Here is a 17,004-nt window from a genome sequence, read left to right as displayed (position 1 = left end):
CTTCTTCTTCTCTTGATTAGCAATGCATGCATATAAATATCTTAAAAAATGAAACGTGAAACTCAATGTTGTAATCTTTTTACTTTGAAGTCCTTATACAATTAGAAAGGAAGCTACTTTTCAACATAAAAGCCAAATGGCACATTTTCCAGAATGCCATACCATATTTTTGTTGGCATTTCACAAATAAACAATTCAACTAAGACCATCCGATTTCTTAACATGTGCAAACATTGACATTTCACCGAACTACAGTCATAACTATAAAGGCCCCGGAACGATGAAGCAAAACTGAACCGTTTAAACAAAAAGGGCATCGCCACAGCTCACATAAACACCAGCACAACAAGTCAACACAAAAAAAACACAGTTCGGAATAAACAACAACTAAAACTTTTAGTGAGCGTGACCCTCTTCTGTGTGACAGTGGGAGCAGAGGCTCAGTAAACAACAGTAAACAACAACAACAACAGCAGCAGCAGCAGCAGAAGCAAGGACGACAGGGGGTGGGTGGATAGGGGGCTAGGGGGTGCAGGCATACCGGACCGTGAGGCTGTCTCGCAGCATCAGGTCGCGGAGGCGCCACAGGGCGTCGGCCATGGTGTTGTGGGCTCCCTTGCTCTTCAGCCAATGGGACGGCAGCCTGGCCTCCTGCTCCTTCGTCAGACGCACGTCACTCTTCCGCGCTGCGAAGCAGAGTTCACGCCAAGCTCGTTTACAATGTATTATATCTATTTCGATTTTTTTATTTTACGATGCTTGTTGATTGTATTAATTCATTCATATGATACGCCTCGTAATTCAACAAAAATACCTTATTTTTGGGCCATGCGGCGATTTAAGATGTAAAATCCATACGTATTAGGTAATCAGACTTCTGTTATAATACGAAACATTTGTGACAATGCACAGATGTTTTCTGTGTTATGAATTTGAACTCAACACGGTGGACGATCAAGACTGAAGAGATGAACACAGAGAAACACACAAGATAGGAGACACTTTCATCTCAACAAATGAGGACTGTAAATAGCCTTAAAGATGTGTTATCTAGTCCTTGAACGGTGGCTTTCTCCAGCTGTCTCACCTGAGAGGGTCTGGTCCCACTTGCTGATGGTGGGGCATTCAGCAGAGAGCCCTTCTATGTACTTGAGGTAGGCCTCGGAGTGGAGCAGGCGCTGGGGCTTCGGCGGCGGGGCCACGAACATGGGCATGGAGGGCTGCTGCATGGTGTGCTGGCCCCCCTGGCCCTGGGAGGCCTGGTATGGTGGGGGGGCCGCCTGCCCTGACCCCATTCCCCCGGTCTGCAGGGGACAGATCGCCGTTTTTGTTCGCTCTTGAATAAGGAACAGAACATCGGTTCTGGCCATTTTAATAGGGGGAATAGACCGCAAACCCTGCTGTCTTAAGAACAGTTCAACAGATTCAAGGCAGTACAGCCTAGTGGTTAGGGTGTTGGACCCTCAAACCCCTGCAGGCATCATTAAGGAAGGTGCCTAATCCCTACCTTCTCGTTAAAGTTAAACTATGCCACTTTGTAAACAAGCAGTCCCTCAAATGCCTTGCACTTCCACTAAACCTCTGTTTTAGGTAACTAACCTGTTTTACACTTTCAGTGTTTTTACCAAATTCTGCAACAACAATTAGATATGAATTTATTGAAAATCTGTCGTTTAAAGGGAACGTATTATACCACCACGTGTGAGTGTGATTAGCCTTACAAGCCGTTTCGAAAATCTGCCCCATATGACATCACTAGTGGTGGTATAATATGTCCCCTTTAATAAAACTTTAAGCAGAGCAAGTCATCATTTGATTGCAGAAGCATGCACTGAAAAGTTGAATATTTCTCTCCGGATAAAATACTCTGCTAAATGACTAATAGTTATTAATGGGCATTATAAAAGGTGAACCAAGTCGGTATATATTAAAAAAGCTACCAGTCATAACAAACAGAACCTTTCCTCCTCTGACTTGAAGGGCAGTTACCTGAACTCCATGGGGTCCTTGGGGTCCTCCCATGGCATTCATACCTGCAGGGAAATCAAGCAGAAACACATCACTAGACAACAGAGCACTGTTGTATTATTTCAATTAGGTATAACTAAAGGTATAACAAGAAAATGTATGAAAAAATAACAATACAATATAAATACAATTTGAAAATGTAGGTGTTTTGGTACCTGTCTATAGAAAGACACAATTCTCCTGTATGGCAACACTGGTACTAGCGACTAGCAGTCAACAAATGTGTGTGTCCTTGGCTATTTCAGCGGCATCAAGGACCTCGGCTTATCGGTACAGGGAGCAGGTCAGAAGAGGACTGGCAGACAGGAAGGCACTGCATGGGGCGAGGTCAGGGGGCGAACGCTGCTCTTACCCCAGTACGCCGATAACCCGGGGTAGCCGTGCCCAAAGGGCAGAAGTAGGGGGAGGTAGACAGGCGCTCCCATGCTATGCGATGACATGGCACTCATGCCAAGCATGCCATTCAGGGCTGACATACCTTCTATGGGCAAGTGACACAACACAACACAACACACATGCATTGACACAAGTGCATGCACGTTAACACATTTATCTCATAAGCACCATGAAGACAAAATGAATGTGAATGGGTAACGGAGTCAATGAATGAAATGAGCTGACCGGGCGGAACATGAGACATCTAGAATCTAGTAAGCAAAACTAGCGGTACCCTCGCAGGGTTTTGAACAGCACGGCGTGCATGAAGGCCTACTGGTCGTGGGCTAGTTTTTGTGTCTAGGTTGTGTCACTGCCTGTACTTGGGGTACCTGCTCTGGGTACCCCTAGTGCCTGCTGTAACGCCGCCCTCTCACGCTCCTGCTGCTCGGCGACCTTCGCTGCTCGCTCTGCAAGACAACATGCGTACACACGTGTATCGGTTTTGAGGAAACACATTTGTTCCGACAATATTTGCACTCGCGGCATTGGCCCCTCCACCAGACAGCATATATTTGTACATGGATAGACAGGCATGGTCCATAAACATAATTCAAAAGGGTTTTTGTTTCTTCCTTTTATCTTTTGTTATTCTTTTCGGAGAGGCTAATTCGAATAAAGTGATGTCTAATTATTATATTAAAATGTATATTAATAACATTTAGCAGATGCTTTTAATCCAAAGTGATTTACAAGAAGTACATTTCTCAGAAGAAAGAAAAACATCAATATATCGCTGCCGCTGCCGTAAGGATTTCTATTTATATATATTTATATGTTTGTTAATCATTACTCTTCCCATTTGTGTGCGTCTGCAGTTCATTGAAAACGCACAGAAGACCCTCCTCCTCACCCTCATATTCAGCCTTCTTAGAGCCCTCCAGGTTCCTCCATTCGGTGCCCACCAGCCGGCTCAGCTCCCCGAAGGAGAAGTCCGGGTGCCGGGCCTTGATGACAGCCCGCATCTCGCTGCTGAACAGGATGTAGCCGCTCATGTTGATCTTCCTCTTGGAGCCCTCCTTCTTCGAGAGCCCCTTGATGGACTTTGGCGTTGACTGGAAAAAGTGCATGAGAAATGAGGGAGACACCTTCTGAGGACTGGGATGAGGGAAAGATCTGCAATCGCTAAGAAGGCAACAGTATGTCAATGGTCAGATGTTTCAAAGACAAAAGACGTGTCGACTCATGAGAGAGAGAGAGAGAGAGAGAGAGAGAGAGAGAGAGAGAGAGAGAGAGAGAGAGAGAGAGAGAGAGAGAGAGAGAGAGAATCAATGTGTTGGATGCAGCTCAACAATGAAACATGGTTCAACCCAAGAAAAAAATGTTTGAAAGGCAATTGGTGGCGCTGTTCTCTCGGACGAATATCTGAACAGCTGATTATACCCTGGTAGCCTGGTTATCTGAGTAACAGACCTGTGGAGGAGTGTAGGGCATGATGTCCATGTCACTGGACAGGGAGCCCTGCAGCTGGGGCAGGGATTGGTCGGCCAGGTCTAAGTCGTCCTCCCCCAGGTCCTCCAGCTCTTCGTCCGTCATGTCGGCGAACTTTGCCTCCAGCTCCTCGATCTTCTTGTCCAGCAGTGGGGAGGGCTCCTTCTGGGGCACGATGAGCTTCCTGCGGAGGACACATTATTCCTCAGGGGCCCATAAGTAGGACATTTCACGGTGAACCTGTGGTCTTCACTGCTGAAGGCAACATATGTTTACAGAAAGATTCACCAGGGCTAGCTTGAATGTATTTGGGCTGCTCCATTGGTAGAGGATGGCATTAAAGGTAGAGCAGGCAATGGAAAAACCAGCCAGAGTAAGCTAGATCTTTTGCATTTTCATACGAAGAAAGGGTTAAAAAAAAACAAACACTCCCTTCAGGCATATCTCCGAAGCTAGTCCTCCAAAACATGTGACTAGCTCGCTAGCTGTAGCAATAGGTGTGTGCAGCCTTGTGGAAGGCTCTTGTCAGGCCAATGAGTGCACGGGCAGAGTGCACACAGGGTAGGTAGATCGAGAGACAGGTAGGGCTTTTTCTTGTCTGAGCATTTGATTGATTGATTTCTGTCGGGATGTAAAGAGAATTTCAACCAATGTGACAAAAAAATGCTTCTAAAAAAAAATCGCCTACCCTAGATTTAACACAACCGGGGTCAGAGGTTGAACACCCACACACCCACATACGCAAGCATCCACTAAAACAACGACCCAAGAACCACCCAGAGGAGCGTCTGACCTGAAGTAGTAGGTCTCGTCCTCCACCACCTTGGCCGACAGCGGGAAGCGCTTCAGGCCCTTGAACTTCTTCATCTGCTTCTCCGTCTCGATGTAGCGGCTCTCGCACAGCAGCACGTCGTCCTCGGGCACCTCGGTGGGCCGGCAGGAAAGGTACTCCTTGAAGGAGGACACTGCACACTTCCCTTCAAAGCAACAACAACAGCAGCAAAACGTCATGGAAAACAACAGTGAGACAGGACTCGAGCGTCCCATCTATGGAATAGTCTGCCACCTGTAAGCAGGGAAGCTGTCGAGCTATTCAAAGCAAAGCTAAAGACGTCGCTCTACAGCCTTTCGCTTGGAACTCAGGGGTTCGTAAACGATGCTGATGCGATGCGAAGATCGATGCGTGTTTGTTCGTGCTTTTGTTCGTGAAATTACTGAACTAGCGTGTTGCGGTGACTGTGTGGATGCCTGGACTCTCCTTAGGGTTAATTTGCCAGCACCCCATCATCGATTTATTGGCAAAATAAAAACAGCCCTTTTGGGGGCTTGGGTCAGGGGGGGGGGGGGGTCATAGATATTTGGCCTGTTAAGCCCTTTGAGACTGTAATGGTGATTAAGGGCTATACAAATCAAATTGACTTGAACAGGTACTGGGTGACGCGAGGTGGACGGGGGCCGTGGGAGACTACCGATGACGCAGGTCAGGGGACAGGCCTCCTCCAGGTTGCTGAGGAACACCTCCTTCTTGTAGAACATCTTGGTGGGCTCGTGCTCCGTCTCCTCCGGGTGGATGAAGATGGGCCCGAAGAAGTACGCCGCGCCGTCCCGCACCCACATCTTCTCCACCCTATGGAGAGGACGGATGGGCGGAGGCAAATGTGACGTAGGCACAACAAGTGTAACCCTTCCTCTTAACCTCGGCAGCGGTCGCTTGTGTCTGACCCATGCTTTTTATTCATATCAAATGATTACTGTAGGCTTCACACTTCACGCTTATAGGGAGCAAAGAATTAAGGGTAGAGCTTAAATGTCTGTATACTAATATTATTCTCTCCTTTATTATTGTGTTAAATGTTCCTGATTGTGTTAAATCTTCTAAAATGTAAAGCACTTTGAGCTGCATTCTGTGTATGAAAGGTGCTACGCAAATAAAGTTGCATTATTATTATTATTATTACTAAAGGCAGATAGACAGAGCTGATTGGCTCTTGTTGAAAAGAGCCAATCCGCCAAGAGCTGCTTCCCTTGGTAGATCTTTCTCCACGCAGCGCGTAGCTTTCATCAGGTGAATGCAAACTTCCCAACTGTGGCCACAATGCATGCATACTGACCACGGGTCAACCAACGGTGTCCCACCCCACTCCCACAGACCAGTGTCAGACAGTGAAAGCCGCAGTGGGCGTACCTGCCCACATGGTGGCGCACCAGTCCGTGGGAGCCGATGTAGACGCAGTCGCCCACTTTGAGCCACATGTTGTTGTAGCAGAGCTGTTCGTAGTACTGGCAGCCAGGCTCCCCATTGGCCACGTCCACAGTGACGTCTTCCCTATCCTGCAGGCACACACACACACACACACACACACACACACACACACACACACACACACACACACACACACACACACACAGGAACACACACATACACAAACACACACACACACACAGGGACACACACACACACACACACACACACAGACACACACACAAACACAGGAAGAGGCACACACACACAGGGACACACACAAACACACACACACACAGACACACACACAAACACACACACAGACACAGGAAGAGGCACACACACACACGTGCACAAGAACACGCCCACAAACACACACACACAAGAACACGCCCACAAACACACACAAACACACACATTGTTAGTGTGGAAATGTCACAATTCCTTACACACGGACACCCACGTGTTTCAGACTGTTTTCAGGGACGTGCACGTCGTCCACGTCAGCCCATGGCGCGTCTCATCCGCCCTCGCCTTGTCAGCGTCGGCGTCCGTCGTCTTGCTCTCCTCCGTCACCTCCGGGGGCTTCTCGTCGCGCTTCGGCGCGAACATGGAGGCCACGCGCACGACCGGCAGAGGTATGTCTCTAGGTACGAAGCGCACGGCGTTCAGCGGCGACGTCCACATCTTGATCTTCTTGAAGGCCTTGGCCTTGGCCGAGTAGCGCGACTCGCACACGTAGACGTCCTCCGCCCTGAAGCCCTCCGGGTGGAGCTTGAAGTACTCCTGACCGGAGGGGGGGAGGGCAGACACATGGTGGTCACGAAACGGTAGGGCTGTGCAATTAATCGAATTTTGATCGCGACTTTGATTTATGGTTTAAACGATCTCCAAACTAATATAATCGAGTTGAAACGATTTTTTATTATTATTTTTACTTTTTATGTACTTTTATTTTATTCATTGAATGTTTTATAGAAATTGCAGCTGGAAATATATTTGTACAATATTTTCTATTTGAACATTTTCTATTTTAACATTTAGTATATTATTTTAAGGGGAAATGTTAAAGTTCTCATCTACAAAGTGTTTTTCTTGGAGAAAAATGCAGAATAAATACATCATCTTTTCAAACTCAAAAATAATCGTTTGAATAATCGTGATTCAATATTGACCAAAATAATCGTGATTATGATTTTTTCCATAATCTAGCAGATCGATGGGTGGAGGCGATCAAATAAGTGCAGCAAGGGTCGGTCTGGGGCATACCTTGACAAACATGACCACGCACTTGCCCAGGATCTTGCTGACGGGGGCTTTGTTGTAGAAGTCGCTCTTGAAGACCTCTTTCTCCAGGAACTTCCGGGTGGCGAGGTGAAAGGTCTCGTTGGGCCGGTAGAACCAGCAGCCGTACATCCACTGTTCACCTGCAATCACAACGTCATGAGGGGGGTCGAGTTTGAGCTGATACTGAATGCCACATTTAAGTGAGGGTGTCCAAGTTTACCAATTCACATGCACTATTGAAAGATTGTTTGTGTCAATTTTCTGCAAGCAACGTTTAGAAAATTGCTATTAAATACAAGCAAATGTTTTACAAAATAATGAGTATCCAATAAAACAAAAATGTATATACCATTTGGTGGCCGTTTTAAACAAGGTGCCTTACAACACCGTGTGTGTGTTCGTGCTCTAAACACGGGTGGTTGAATCTAGGGGAATCAAACCTCCTAACCCCGGGAGGAACAGACCGGACCGTGTTCAACCACAACGCAGACCGCTGTAGACTTGGTGGTCCAGTACCTGAACTATGATATCCACACTTCATACAAACGAGAATCACTGGGGGGGGGGGGGGGGGGGGGGGGGGCGGGGGGGGGCGCACATCGGTCCGACCCGGACACTGTGCCACGTCGCCAGGAGGGAACCCACCGGTGTGGTCCTGCCACAGGCGCTCGATGCAGATGATGTGAGGCTGCAGGCTGGTCTCGGACGACTCCACGTACACGTAGTCGCCCACGCGGTACAGGCTGTCCTTGAAGCTGCAGTCCTGGCTGTACGTGCGCTGCTGGCCCGACTGCCAGGACCCGCCGACGGGCTCCTCGCTCTTCTCTGCTTCTGGAGGATTCACAACAGGACTTAAAGCAGGGGACCGGCATTGAAGTCCCCATGACTCACTACGAAAGATGGGTCACGGTGCGTCTCTCGTGTCTTGTCACGTAAGGTGCAATAGTGGATCCTTTCAAGTTTGGATAGAGTCCAGTCAAAACGGCCAGCCCGGGGTTTAAACCAGCGCAACAGGGACAGTTAGGACTCAGAACCCTTTGCATAATACTAGACGCAAGAACCTGGGGACGGAACCATCGATCCACCCACTTTAAGAAGATCATTGAACCTGCTTTATTCCCGGAGTACCCTTCTGCAGAGCATTGCGAATCTGAACCCTGAGCAGACACATTTTAAACATCTGACATTTCGTCCAAACTAAGGCTGGGCGATCTCTTTATATTTAGGGCATTATGGGGCATTTCAAAGGATGATGATAAATATCATGATATATTTATGCATTCAAAATACCATTCTGAAGAGCCTAACTGAAGGTCTAACATTGAGGTATATGGAAGTTGCAATGTTGAAAGACTAGAGCTAGTGTTCCTTTCTCCCATGACGTTTCAAACCTCATATTTTGATCATATTAAGGGCCAATCTTCTGATCGATAATTCATTTAGACACTTAGACCTGGGCATCACGGAAGTAAATATCTTGATTTCATGACGATAAAACACGACTATGAACGGTTATGTTAAACGACGGCCCGGCCCGACACAATCCTACCCTTTTTCTCCTCCTCCCTCTTCAGCTTGTCCTCCTCAAACTCCTTGGGCAGCTTCCTCTTCTTCTCCTTCTCCACGTCGCCGTGCAGGTGCTTGGAGGTGTAGCTGAGCGCCGGCGACAGCAGGATCTCTCCGTTCTTGCACAGCTCGTCCCGGATGCGGATGAAGAACTGCTGCAGCTCCACGGCGTCCTCGAAGATCTCCGAGTCCGTCCTGGGGAGGGCAACGCGAGCACTGAGTTCATTTCAGGGTTTACTCCCCGGGAGCGGAGTCACCGTACCGCTCATCTCATGGGCTCGATACGTGCTCGCGGCGAGGTAGAGGCCAGTACTGTTCCCATGGAGAGGAGGAGGTTCGCCATACATTTGAGGGGGATAGTTGAGGGGTAACAAAGGGGGTGATGGGGCTTTAAACCCCACATTTTCCAAAGTGAGAATACAAATTGAGAATCCAAAGTGAGAATTCTTTCAAATACATTTGAGGTTGACCACCTGCAAACTTAACACAGAAAATTCTAGTTTGTTTAAGTTAGTATAACCTTACGCTAATGGTATAGTCGAATCCTAAAGTAATTCTAATCATACACTAAAGAAGGTATAGTAATACACTGAAGTAATTCTAATCATACACTAAAGAAGGTATAGTCATACACTAAAGTAATTCTAATCATACACTCAAGAAGGTATAGTCATACACTAAAGTAATTCTAATCATGCACTAAAGAAGGTTCAGTCAAACACCAAAGTTACCATAGTCCTAAAATAGGTGATTATTCAACACACAATTGACTGAGGGACGATTCAACAGGAGCGCGCCGCCTCTACCTGTGCATCCGACGGGCCTTCTCCAGCACCTCGAACATGTGGTCCTGGAACACGTCCAGCCTCTTGTAGCGGCCCCGGTCCACGTTGGCCCGGACGATCTCGAAGTTGAGCCGGGGCTTCTCGGGCCCGGCGGGGTCCAGCGCCGGGATCTCGGCCAGGGAGTCGCTGTAGCAGCGGCCCTCGTCGTCCTGGTGGCCCAGCACCGACACGAACAGGCTGCGGATCAGCTCCTGGATCAGCCGCGGCACGTCGGGCGCGCCCGAGTCCTCGCCCCCCTCCAGGTCCCGCCGGGTCTCCAGCAATACGCGGTGCAGCACGAGCGCGTCGCGGTAGATCAGCGACTCGGGCTCGTTGTAGGTGCAGGCGTTGTTGAACATGAGCACCAGGTCCTCCACCAGGGCGTCCACGTCCTGGTACTTGTTGGCCAGCATGTGGCTCTTGACCTTCTCCATGTCCACGGGCTTCTTGATGGCCAGGTAGTAGTCGGGCAGCTCGGCGCGCGACGGCAGCCGCAGGAAGATGGTGCTGAGGCGACGGCCGCGCTTGTCCGTGAAGTTCTTCACCGCCTCGTACAGCTCGCTCAGCTTCTGCTGCAGCGGCGTCAGGTACTTGGACTTCTTCAGGGTCAGGCTGTTCTTCCCTGGGGGGGGGGGGGGGCAACAAGGGGGGCGTCTGTGAGAGGGAGGCGGGACTTTGGGGATACACGCATGGGGATCAATGATTTGTCAATGTGTGAGAGATGGGTATCGTGAGTCGACCGCAGGTTCTCTGACGTACTTATCTTTAACTTAGGGGTGATCATCATGTCATCGTCGTCGATCGACGGGCCCAGATCTCTTCTGCGGTCCTTCAGGATCTTCTCCAGGACGTCGGCGTCGTTGTAGACCTGGATTTGAATGAACACACGGGTTTGACCGATTTCCATACAAAATCATTGGAGTAAATTTACATTAAATCCCACTAAGAGATTACGGATTAGAACACCTCCAAGAATTAAAGGAAAAAGCAATGCCCCATTGACTTCGCAAAGGCAACCCCTTGAGACCAAAGAACATACTGAACATCAAATCGAATTGTCAAGAGACTCCAGACCCATCTTTCATTGTCAAAAAAAAACAAGAACCACCTCAACAACAACCAACACAACCACAACAACAACCACAGCGGCCAGACCTGGGAGCCCTCCTCATTGTAGTGGCGTGCGTTGCGGAACATCAGCCTCATGTCCTCCATCAGGGCGTCCTCGCTGGTGTACTTGTCGTTGCGGATGTTGTGCTCCACCGTACGCAGGTCCATGGGCTCCAGGATCACCTTGGGGTGTGTGGGGGGAGAGGAAGAGTCAGTGTGTTGTGGAAACACAGTCGTGGTACCGTCCTGCAGAGGGTGCTATAGTGTAAAGTGAATTCTCCAATAGAGGAACTAAATCAAATAGTGTTTCATGTAAAAGATAAACCCCAAAACCTGACGTTAAACCACATAAAAGATAGAAACACACTAAAGTAACATCATTCTGTAACAAACGCAATTCACACAGAATTGATATATTTTCAGAATCGCGACGCACAACGTACCGTACGCTGAGCCCCCTGGGACACCCAGCCCTACCTTGTAGTAGTCGGGGTAGTCCTTCTTGGAGGGCTTGACCATGAAGAGGTCACACAGCCGGCGGCCCGTGGGCGGGTCCCGTGCCTCGGTCACCGCGATGAACAGCGTGCGCATGCGGTTCTTCTTGGTGTTCTTCTTGTACCTGCACGACCCAAAACGCCCGTTTGGTTTTCCTCCCATGAAAACGTTCTACCAGTCAGAGGTCACTGAATAACACACGGCCAACATGAGCTCGCTGGTGATCGATGACCAGGTGAAATGTCGCGCGGCGCAGCCTACATTTTCCTCTTTGAGCTGACGCTGTCGCAGAGGGACGAGGACATCATGCTGTCCCCTTCGTCGTCGTCTCGCCGCAGGAGCTCCTTCCTCTTCATCTGGACAGAGGAAGGCTGTCTCGTCACATGTGTTGAAACCCATGTCAATGCATCTTAATGTGTTGGGACTACATACAGTGCATTTAGAAGTGAATAGAAAGCCATTAAAAAAATGCATCACAACTGAACTGCGTTTTTACAATAAATTATCAACTGATGACCACAAGTCATTCATGTTAAAGGATTGACAACAAAAACGCGTTGTCGATCAAACCCATGCGTTTTGTCGTCCACGTTAGCTACGCCACGATACCCGCCGCGAGGAGGAGGAGGGCGGAGGAGGAGGGTGGCGGCAGACCTGCTGGATGTGCTGCAGCTTCAGGGCCCTCTTGTAGATGGAGGAGTGGGGCATGTTGAAGCGCTTGCCGTTCTCCAGCATGCGCGTCAGGTCGCTGTCCAGGTGCTCCAGGCTGTCGTACTCGTTGCTCTTCATCTTGTTCCTGTGGGGAAGCACTTCCGCTCACATTTTGGGAAGGAGGGAGGGGGGGCGGGTCGGGGCCAGTAGGGGGGGGGGGGGGGGGGGAATACTCTACTGTACAGCGAGTGTATGGGGATGTGAACACAGAAATAAAATAGAAACAAAAGAGAACAGGTGGTTGAAAAGGAAACCTAAAAGAAAATATGGATTCAAATGAGATAGGAGTCTGATTGTTGGAACGTGCCCGGGTTGGAGCGAAATAGAACGATCCGAAGGAAGCACAGGAATTACAATTTCCTGAATATTAATGACATCAATGTCGATGAGAGAAAAACAGTACAGGAAAACGACCATCCCTATTTTTCGGACCCGATGAATAGGACGTCAGTTGCTCATTAGAAACCTTGAAGCATTGGCTTCTCCTTAGTTATCATTCTCCTCATGAACCGGGCTCAGTGGCCCCCGTCACCCAGCTGGCCCACGGTACCTGATCTGGTGCAGGCAGATGGGCTGGCCGATCTGCTGGTAGTAGTCGGGGTAGTCCTTCCTGGAGGGCAGCTGCAGGAAGGGCTCCGAGATCAGCTGGCCCTGGCTGTTGCGGCCCCCCCGCACCGCTTCGTACAGCTGGAAGATGGGGTTGCTCATGTCCATGTTGGAGTGGATGCCCTCGGCCTCCGACTCCCCCTCGTCGTAGTGGACCGACCCTGAGGCAGGCGGAACATGCCGGAACGGAGACGTAAGGGAGTTAGAGACTGCAGTGGTCTAATTGTACACATCCAATATCCAATGCACCACAACTGTGTGCTGCAAGCAATTCGTTTTTTCGCACATGACATGCTTCTACGACTGCTACAGGTTCAATCATCTCCACACAGCCCAGAGAAGTACCAGACAGAATGCCTTCCTCGTCGCTTTCATACTGCAGGGCCATGGTGATCGCAGAGAGACGGTCACCCTGAGTGGACCGTCTGTTCCTGCCGGCGGTGGGAGAGAGGACAGAGCAAGACTTGCTTCAGCACACTGGGGGAGAAACTGGCAGACTAGGGGAGAGGACTAGGGGTGACTTTGGGAGTGTCTGGGTGACTTCCAAAGATGCAATGCCTTTTCCCTGTTTACCTGATGCGTATGCTGGACTTGGTGGGTTCCGCGTGGTCCATGTCTGCCTTCTTCTGCGCAAATAACTTTTTGATGGTGTTTGCATCCTTGAGAATAAGACAGTTTTATACAGGAGACGGATAGATACAGACACAGACTGACAGAGAAACAGATGGATAGATTGACAAGATACCTTAAAAACTTGTGATCCTGGCTCGTTGTAATTCTTGGCATTTTTGGTGAGTAAATCAATGTCTTTCGCCATGGCACTCACACTTCTGTAGTTACCCATCTAAAAAAACACATTATAATGTATGGTCATGGGTTGATATGTGCTGAACATTTGTTTGAGCATAGCCTTGATCCGGGACTCATAGAGAACATGTAAACACTGACCTGAATCTTTTGAGCGATGATCCTCAGATCAATTGGGTCTTTAATGATGGCGTAATAGTCTGGGTATTGCTGGGAAACACACAGAAGCCGGTGTCACAGCATTGCCGTCGGGGTGTACGACACATAACCCCATGGTCCTATCACAAAGCATGCTACTGGGGGGAGGCCCGTACCACTTTGGAGGGCAGCTTCTGGAACAGCTCGCTGACCCGGCGGCCCGTGGGCTCCGTGTGGGAGACCACCGCCTCCAGGAGGGTCTCCAAGTGCTCCTTCAGGCACGACGGGGTGCTCTGCACGCAGGGAACAGACGGCATTCATGGAGCGAGCTACTCCACACTGGCTTACTCACACATCCACAGTCACAGTTTTCCTATTCTTGTATTAATTGAGCTAATAGAAAACAACAACAGGGATAGTGTATCGGCTTGAGTTTGGTCGAGCCTCAAGTCTCCAGCCTTAAGAAAGACCCCTAAAGTGGGCAAAACATAGCCAGCTAATGCACAGGAAAGGAAGTTCAGCACTTTCAACTAAAATAAAAAACTTACTAGAAATTGGGAAAGCTGGTGAGGTTTAGAAGGGTAAATCGAGTTGGATAAAAGCGTCTGCTAAATGACACTAACGATACTAATCCTCACTATCAACAATGATGAAGCTGGTCTGCATGGTCTTCACCTCGTCCTCAGTCTGGCCTCCAGCAGTGTCCTGAGCATCGTAACCTTCCTCCTCATCATCCTCATAGTCCCCCCGCTGAACAAACTCATTCTTGGTGCGCATGTAGAGGTCCCACAGTTTACACGCAGCCCGATGCTCTGGGCTGTCTGCCTGCACAGACGTTAGAGCACATTCACTGGTTAACCATGCCACCGTTTACATCTTTAACCATTTATATATATAGCTAGATGTAGATATGATAACTATAGGAAACCTCACTAGGCATGTATTCACTATTGTTGCATTTTGCTTGTTTTGTGTTGCTTATCATGCACAACACACCTAAAAGCGGTGTTAAAGTCACAGTGTGTAAGATTGAACCTCCAAGTAAGTAGGCCAGACACCTTCAGAAGTGAATAAATGCAATAACAGTGGTCTGTCTACGGCAACTGTGTGACGCAAACTAGCGTAGCTCGGCTGGCTGGTTGGTGTGAGTGGGAGGGCTTTTGTGGATTGTTGATAGTACGATTCTTGTACAAACAAAGAGAGAAGAAAAGTCTGGGCAGCATTTTTTATTTGTAGAATATATAATAGGATTTGAATTTATTGATAACATTATTGAAATCAATATTTCAGCACTGACGAGGTTAATTTAAGATGTGAGCTAGTTTAAGTGTTACACAATGCTACTTTAATTGTCACCCAATATTTATGCTGGTCTAACTTTAAGCATGTATTGTTAGTTGTTAGCTTGTAATAGGTTTAAGCATTAATTCATTGTTAGTTGTTATCTTGTAATAGGTTTTAACATAAATATATTGTTATTTGTAACCTTTCAATAGGTTTAAGCATAAATATTTATCATACATATTAGGATTTAACATACACATATCATTAGTTGTTACCTTGTAATAAGTTTTAGCGTTGTTGAACAACAGTTGAAAATCACCGGTGATTTGCTCGACGTCGTCGTACTCCTCCATCTTCAGCTTTTGCTGGATCTTCATCATGTCTATGGGCTGGGACACCACGTGGTAGTAGTCGGGTTGGTTCCTTTCACACAGGGCCAACCCCACATTAAGTCTGGATCACAATACTCAAACAGAGCTCCGGAGAAAAGAAGGGCTCGTCGACATTACAAAGTCATCGTTGTTACCTTCTTTTAGGGGCTCTGATGAAGAGCTCACACAGCATCCGACCCTGGTCATCCTTGTAGTCTCTGACGGTGTTGTATAGTTCATGACACACAGCAATCTGCAAGGCAAGGGCCGTGTGGTAAAATGGATGGACATCATTCACTACTACCAATACCATTTGTCATTAGGCATAATTTGGTTGAACGAGGCGTTTTTAACTAGATATGTGAAAGTCACTTTACAGGATCAACCGTTGGAATGCTGGATATACGTCTCCTCTTTCTTCCCGCTGAAGACACCAACAATGGCGGTTGGCTGTCTTCAAAGTCTCCCCCGCTGACACTGCTGGAAGGTGACGAGGTCCTCTTCTTTTTCAAGGCCATGGCAGAAGCCCTGAGGACAAATCAAAGTGTCATGTCAGGATGAAAGACAATAGTGATACGTACGTTGGTTAAATAGCGCTAGATATCAGTTTGGGTGGTCATATTTGTATGATGACTTATTCCCGTAAGTCGTCGTGACATCAACACAGAGTGGCGGACGTCTTCCTGATAGAAGTGGGTTGAGCCTTGGCTGCATTTTTATCAATGTTGAGGGAGCAATTGAGACCACCTGTGGCTGTATAAGCAGTAGATCTTCTTTGTTGGTTGCATTGGGCTCACTTTTTATCTAGTGGGTATTGATAAAAACGGTTTTGAATCAATTAAATATATAGAGGGCCCTATGTTGAGTACCATTTTTTAAGGTCCCTAATATTTTAGTAGATGGCCTGTTCTTTACCTCCGAATGATTTGTTTGTTTAACGAAAATCACTGTAAAGTATTGTTGAATAAATGACACAGCAGTGGGGGGGCTCTACGTAAACGTTTGCCCCGAGGACCCATAGCGCGGTTACCGCGCCAGGGGTTTAAATGTTCACACCTGCCAACTCTCTAACTGTCCCTGCTCCTCACATCAGCACCACAGAAGCCGACCATCAGACGGATCACTACGTCGAGGTGCAAAATCCTCTCAACTCGTCTTTTTCGCTCTATTTGACCATTGCAAAGCAGTGCGAAAAGTGTTTCATACACTTACACAGCAGGAATGTTTCCCTTTTTCTTTGATACTCAGCTAACGCTGGCTAGGGTTAGCATGTGATGGTGAGACAAAGGTATCCCGATGAAGCGGATGATTCACAATATGACATCGCCGACACTGGATGGCTTTGCTCCCCGAGTGTGGACCTACCTTTACTGTGTGCGTTACAGCGCTCACAATATCAGTACCATTTGAAAGTTGAAAGCTTATAATATATCGATTAGGTGATAGGCTAGCGTGAAGCACCCGGTGATACAGCAACCACTTCCGTTTTGATGCATCAAACTTCCACAATAAAATACTTACTAAAATTGGGTAAACTGAGTTGTTGAAACAGGCACTGATTTTGATAACAAAAAGGCAGTACGGTTTTACTTTTAAATATAAAATATTATACGATTAAAGATGTGAGGCATTTTCTTATGCCACACGTTGGGATATGGAGGATGACAGC

At 47.9% G+C, this 17,004-nt stretch overlaps 1 protein-coding gene across 1 annotated transcript; it reads right to left on the bottom strand.

Moving 5' to 3' along the window:
• Positions 1 to 209: 209 nt before the first annotated feature.
• LOC307084082 (protein polybromo-1-like) lies at positions 210 to 16,753 on the bottom strand. The gene is given in 30 exon segments (XM_079748240.1): positions 210 to 686; positions 1,088 to 1,304; positions 1,990 to 2,033; positions 2,796 to 2,873; positions 3,317 to 3,518; positions 3,877 to 4,078; positions 4,688 to 4,871; positions 5,364 to 5,521; positions 6,080 to 6,607; positions 6,609 to 6,922; positions 7,406 to 7,563; positions 8,069 to 8,254; positions 8,973 to 9,184; positions 9,796 to 10,435; positions 10,573 to 10,681; positions 10,969 to 11,106; positions 11,401 to 11,542; positions 11,680 to 11,774; positions 12,073 to 12,214; positions 12,680 to 12,896; positions 13,081 to 13,166; positions 13,309 to 13,394; positions 13,481 to 13,579; positions 13,684 to 13,752; positions 13,857 to 13,973; positions 14,356 to 14,505; positions 15,240 to 15,387; positions 15,491 to 15,588; positions 15,713 to 15,863; positions 16,548 to 16,753. Coding segments are annotated over 29 exon segments (5,124 nt in total). The 5' UTR covers positions 15,854 to 15,863; positions 16,548 to 16,753; the 3' UTR covers positions 210 to 522.
• Between the last annotated feature and the right edge of the window lie 251 nt (positions 16,754 to 17,004).

The sequence above is a fragment of the Pollachius pollachius genome (genome assembly GCF_949987615.1).
Source record: "Pollachius pollachius genome assembly, chromosome: 12".
NCBI lineage: Eukaryota > Metazoa > Chordata > Actinopteri > Gadiformes > Gadidae > Pollachius > Pollachius pollachius.
The sequence above is the reverse complement of the archived record's forward strand: the minus strand, read 5'-3'. Positions and strand labels throughout refer to the sequence as shown.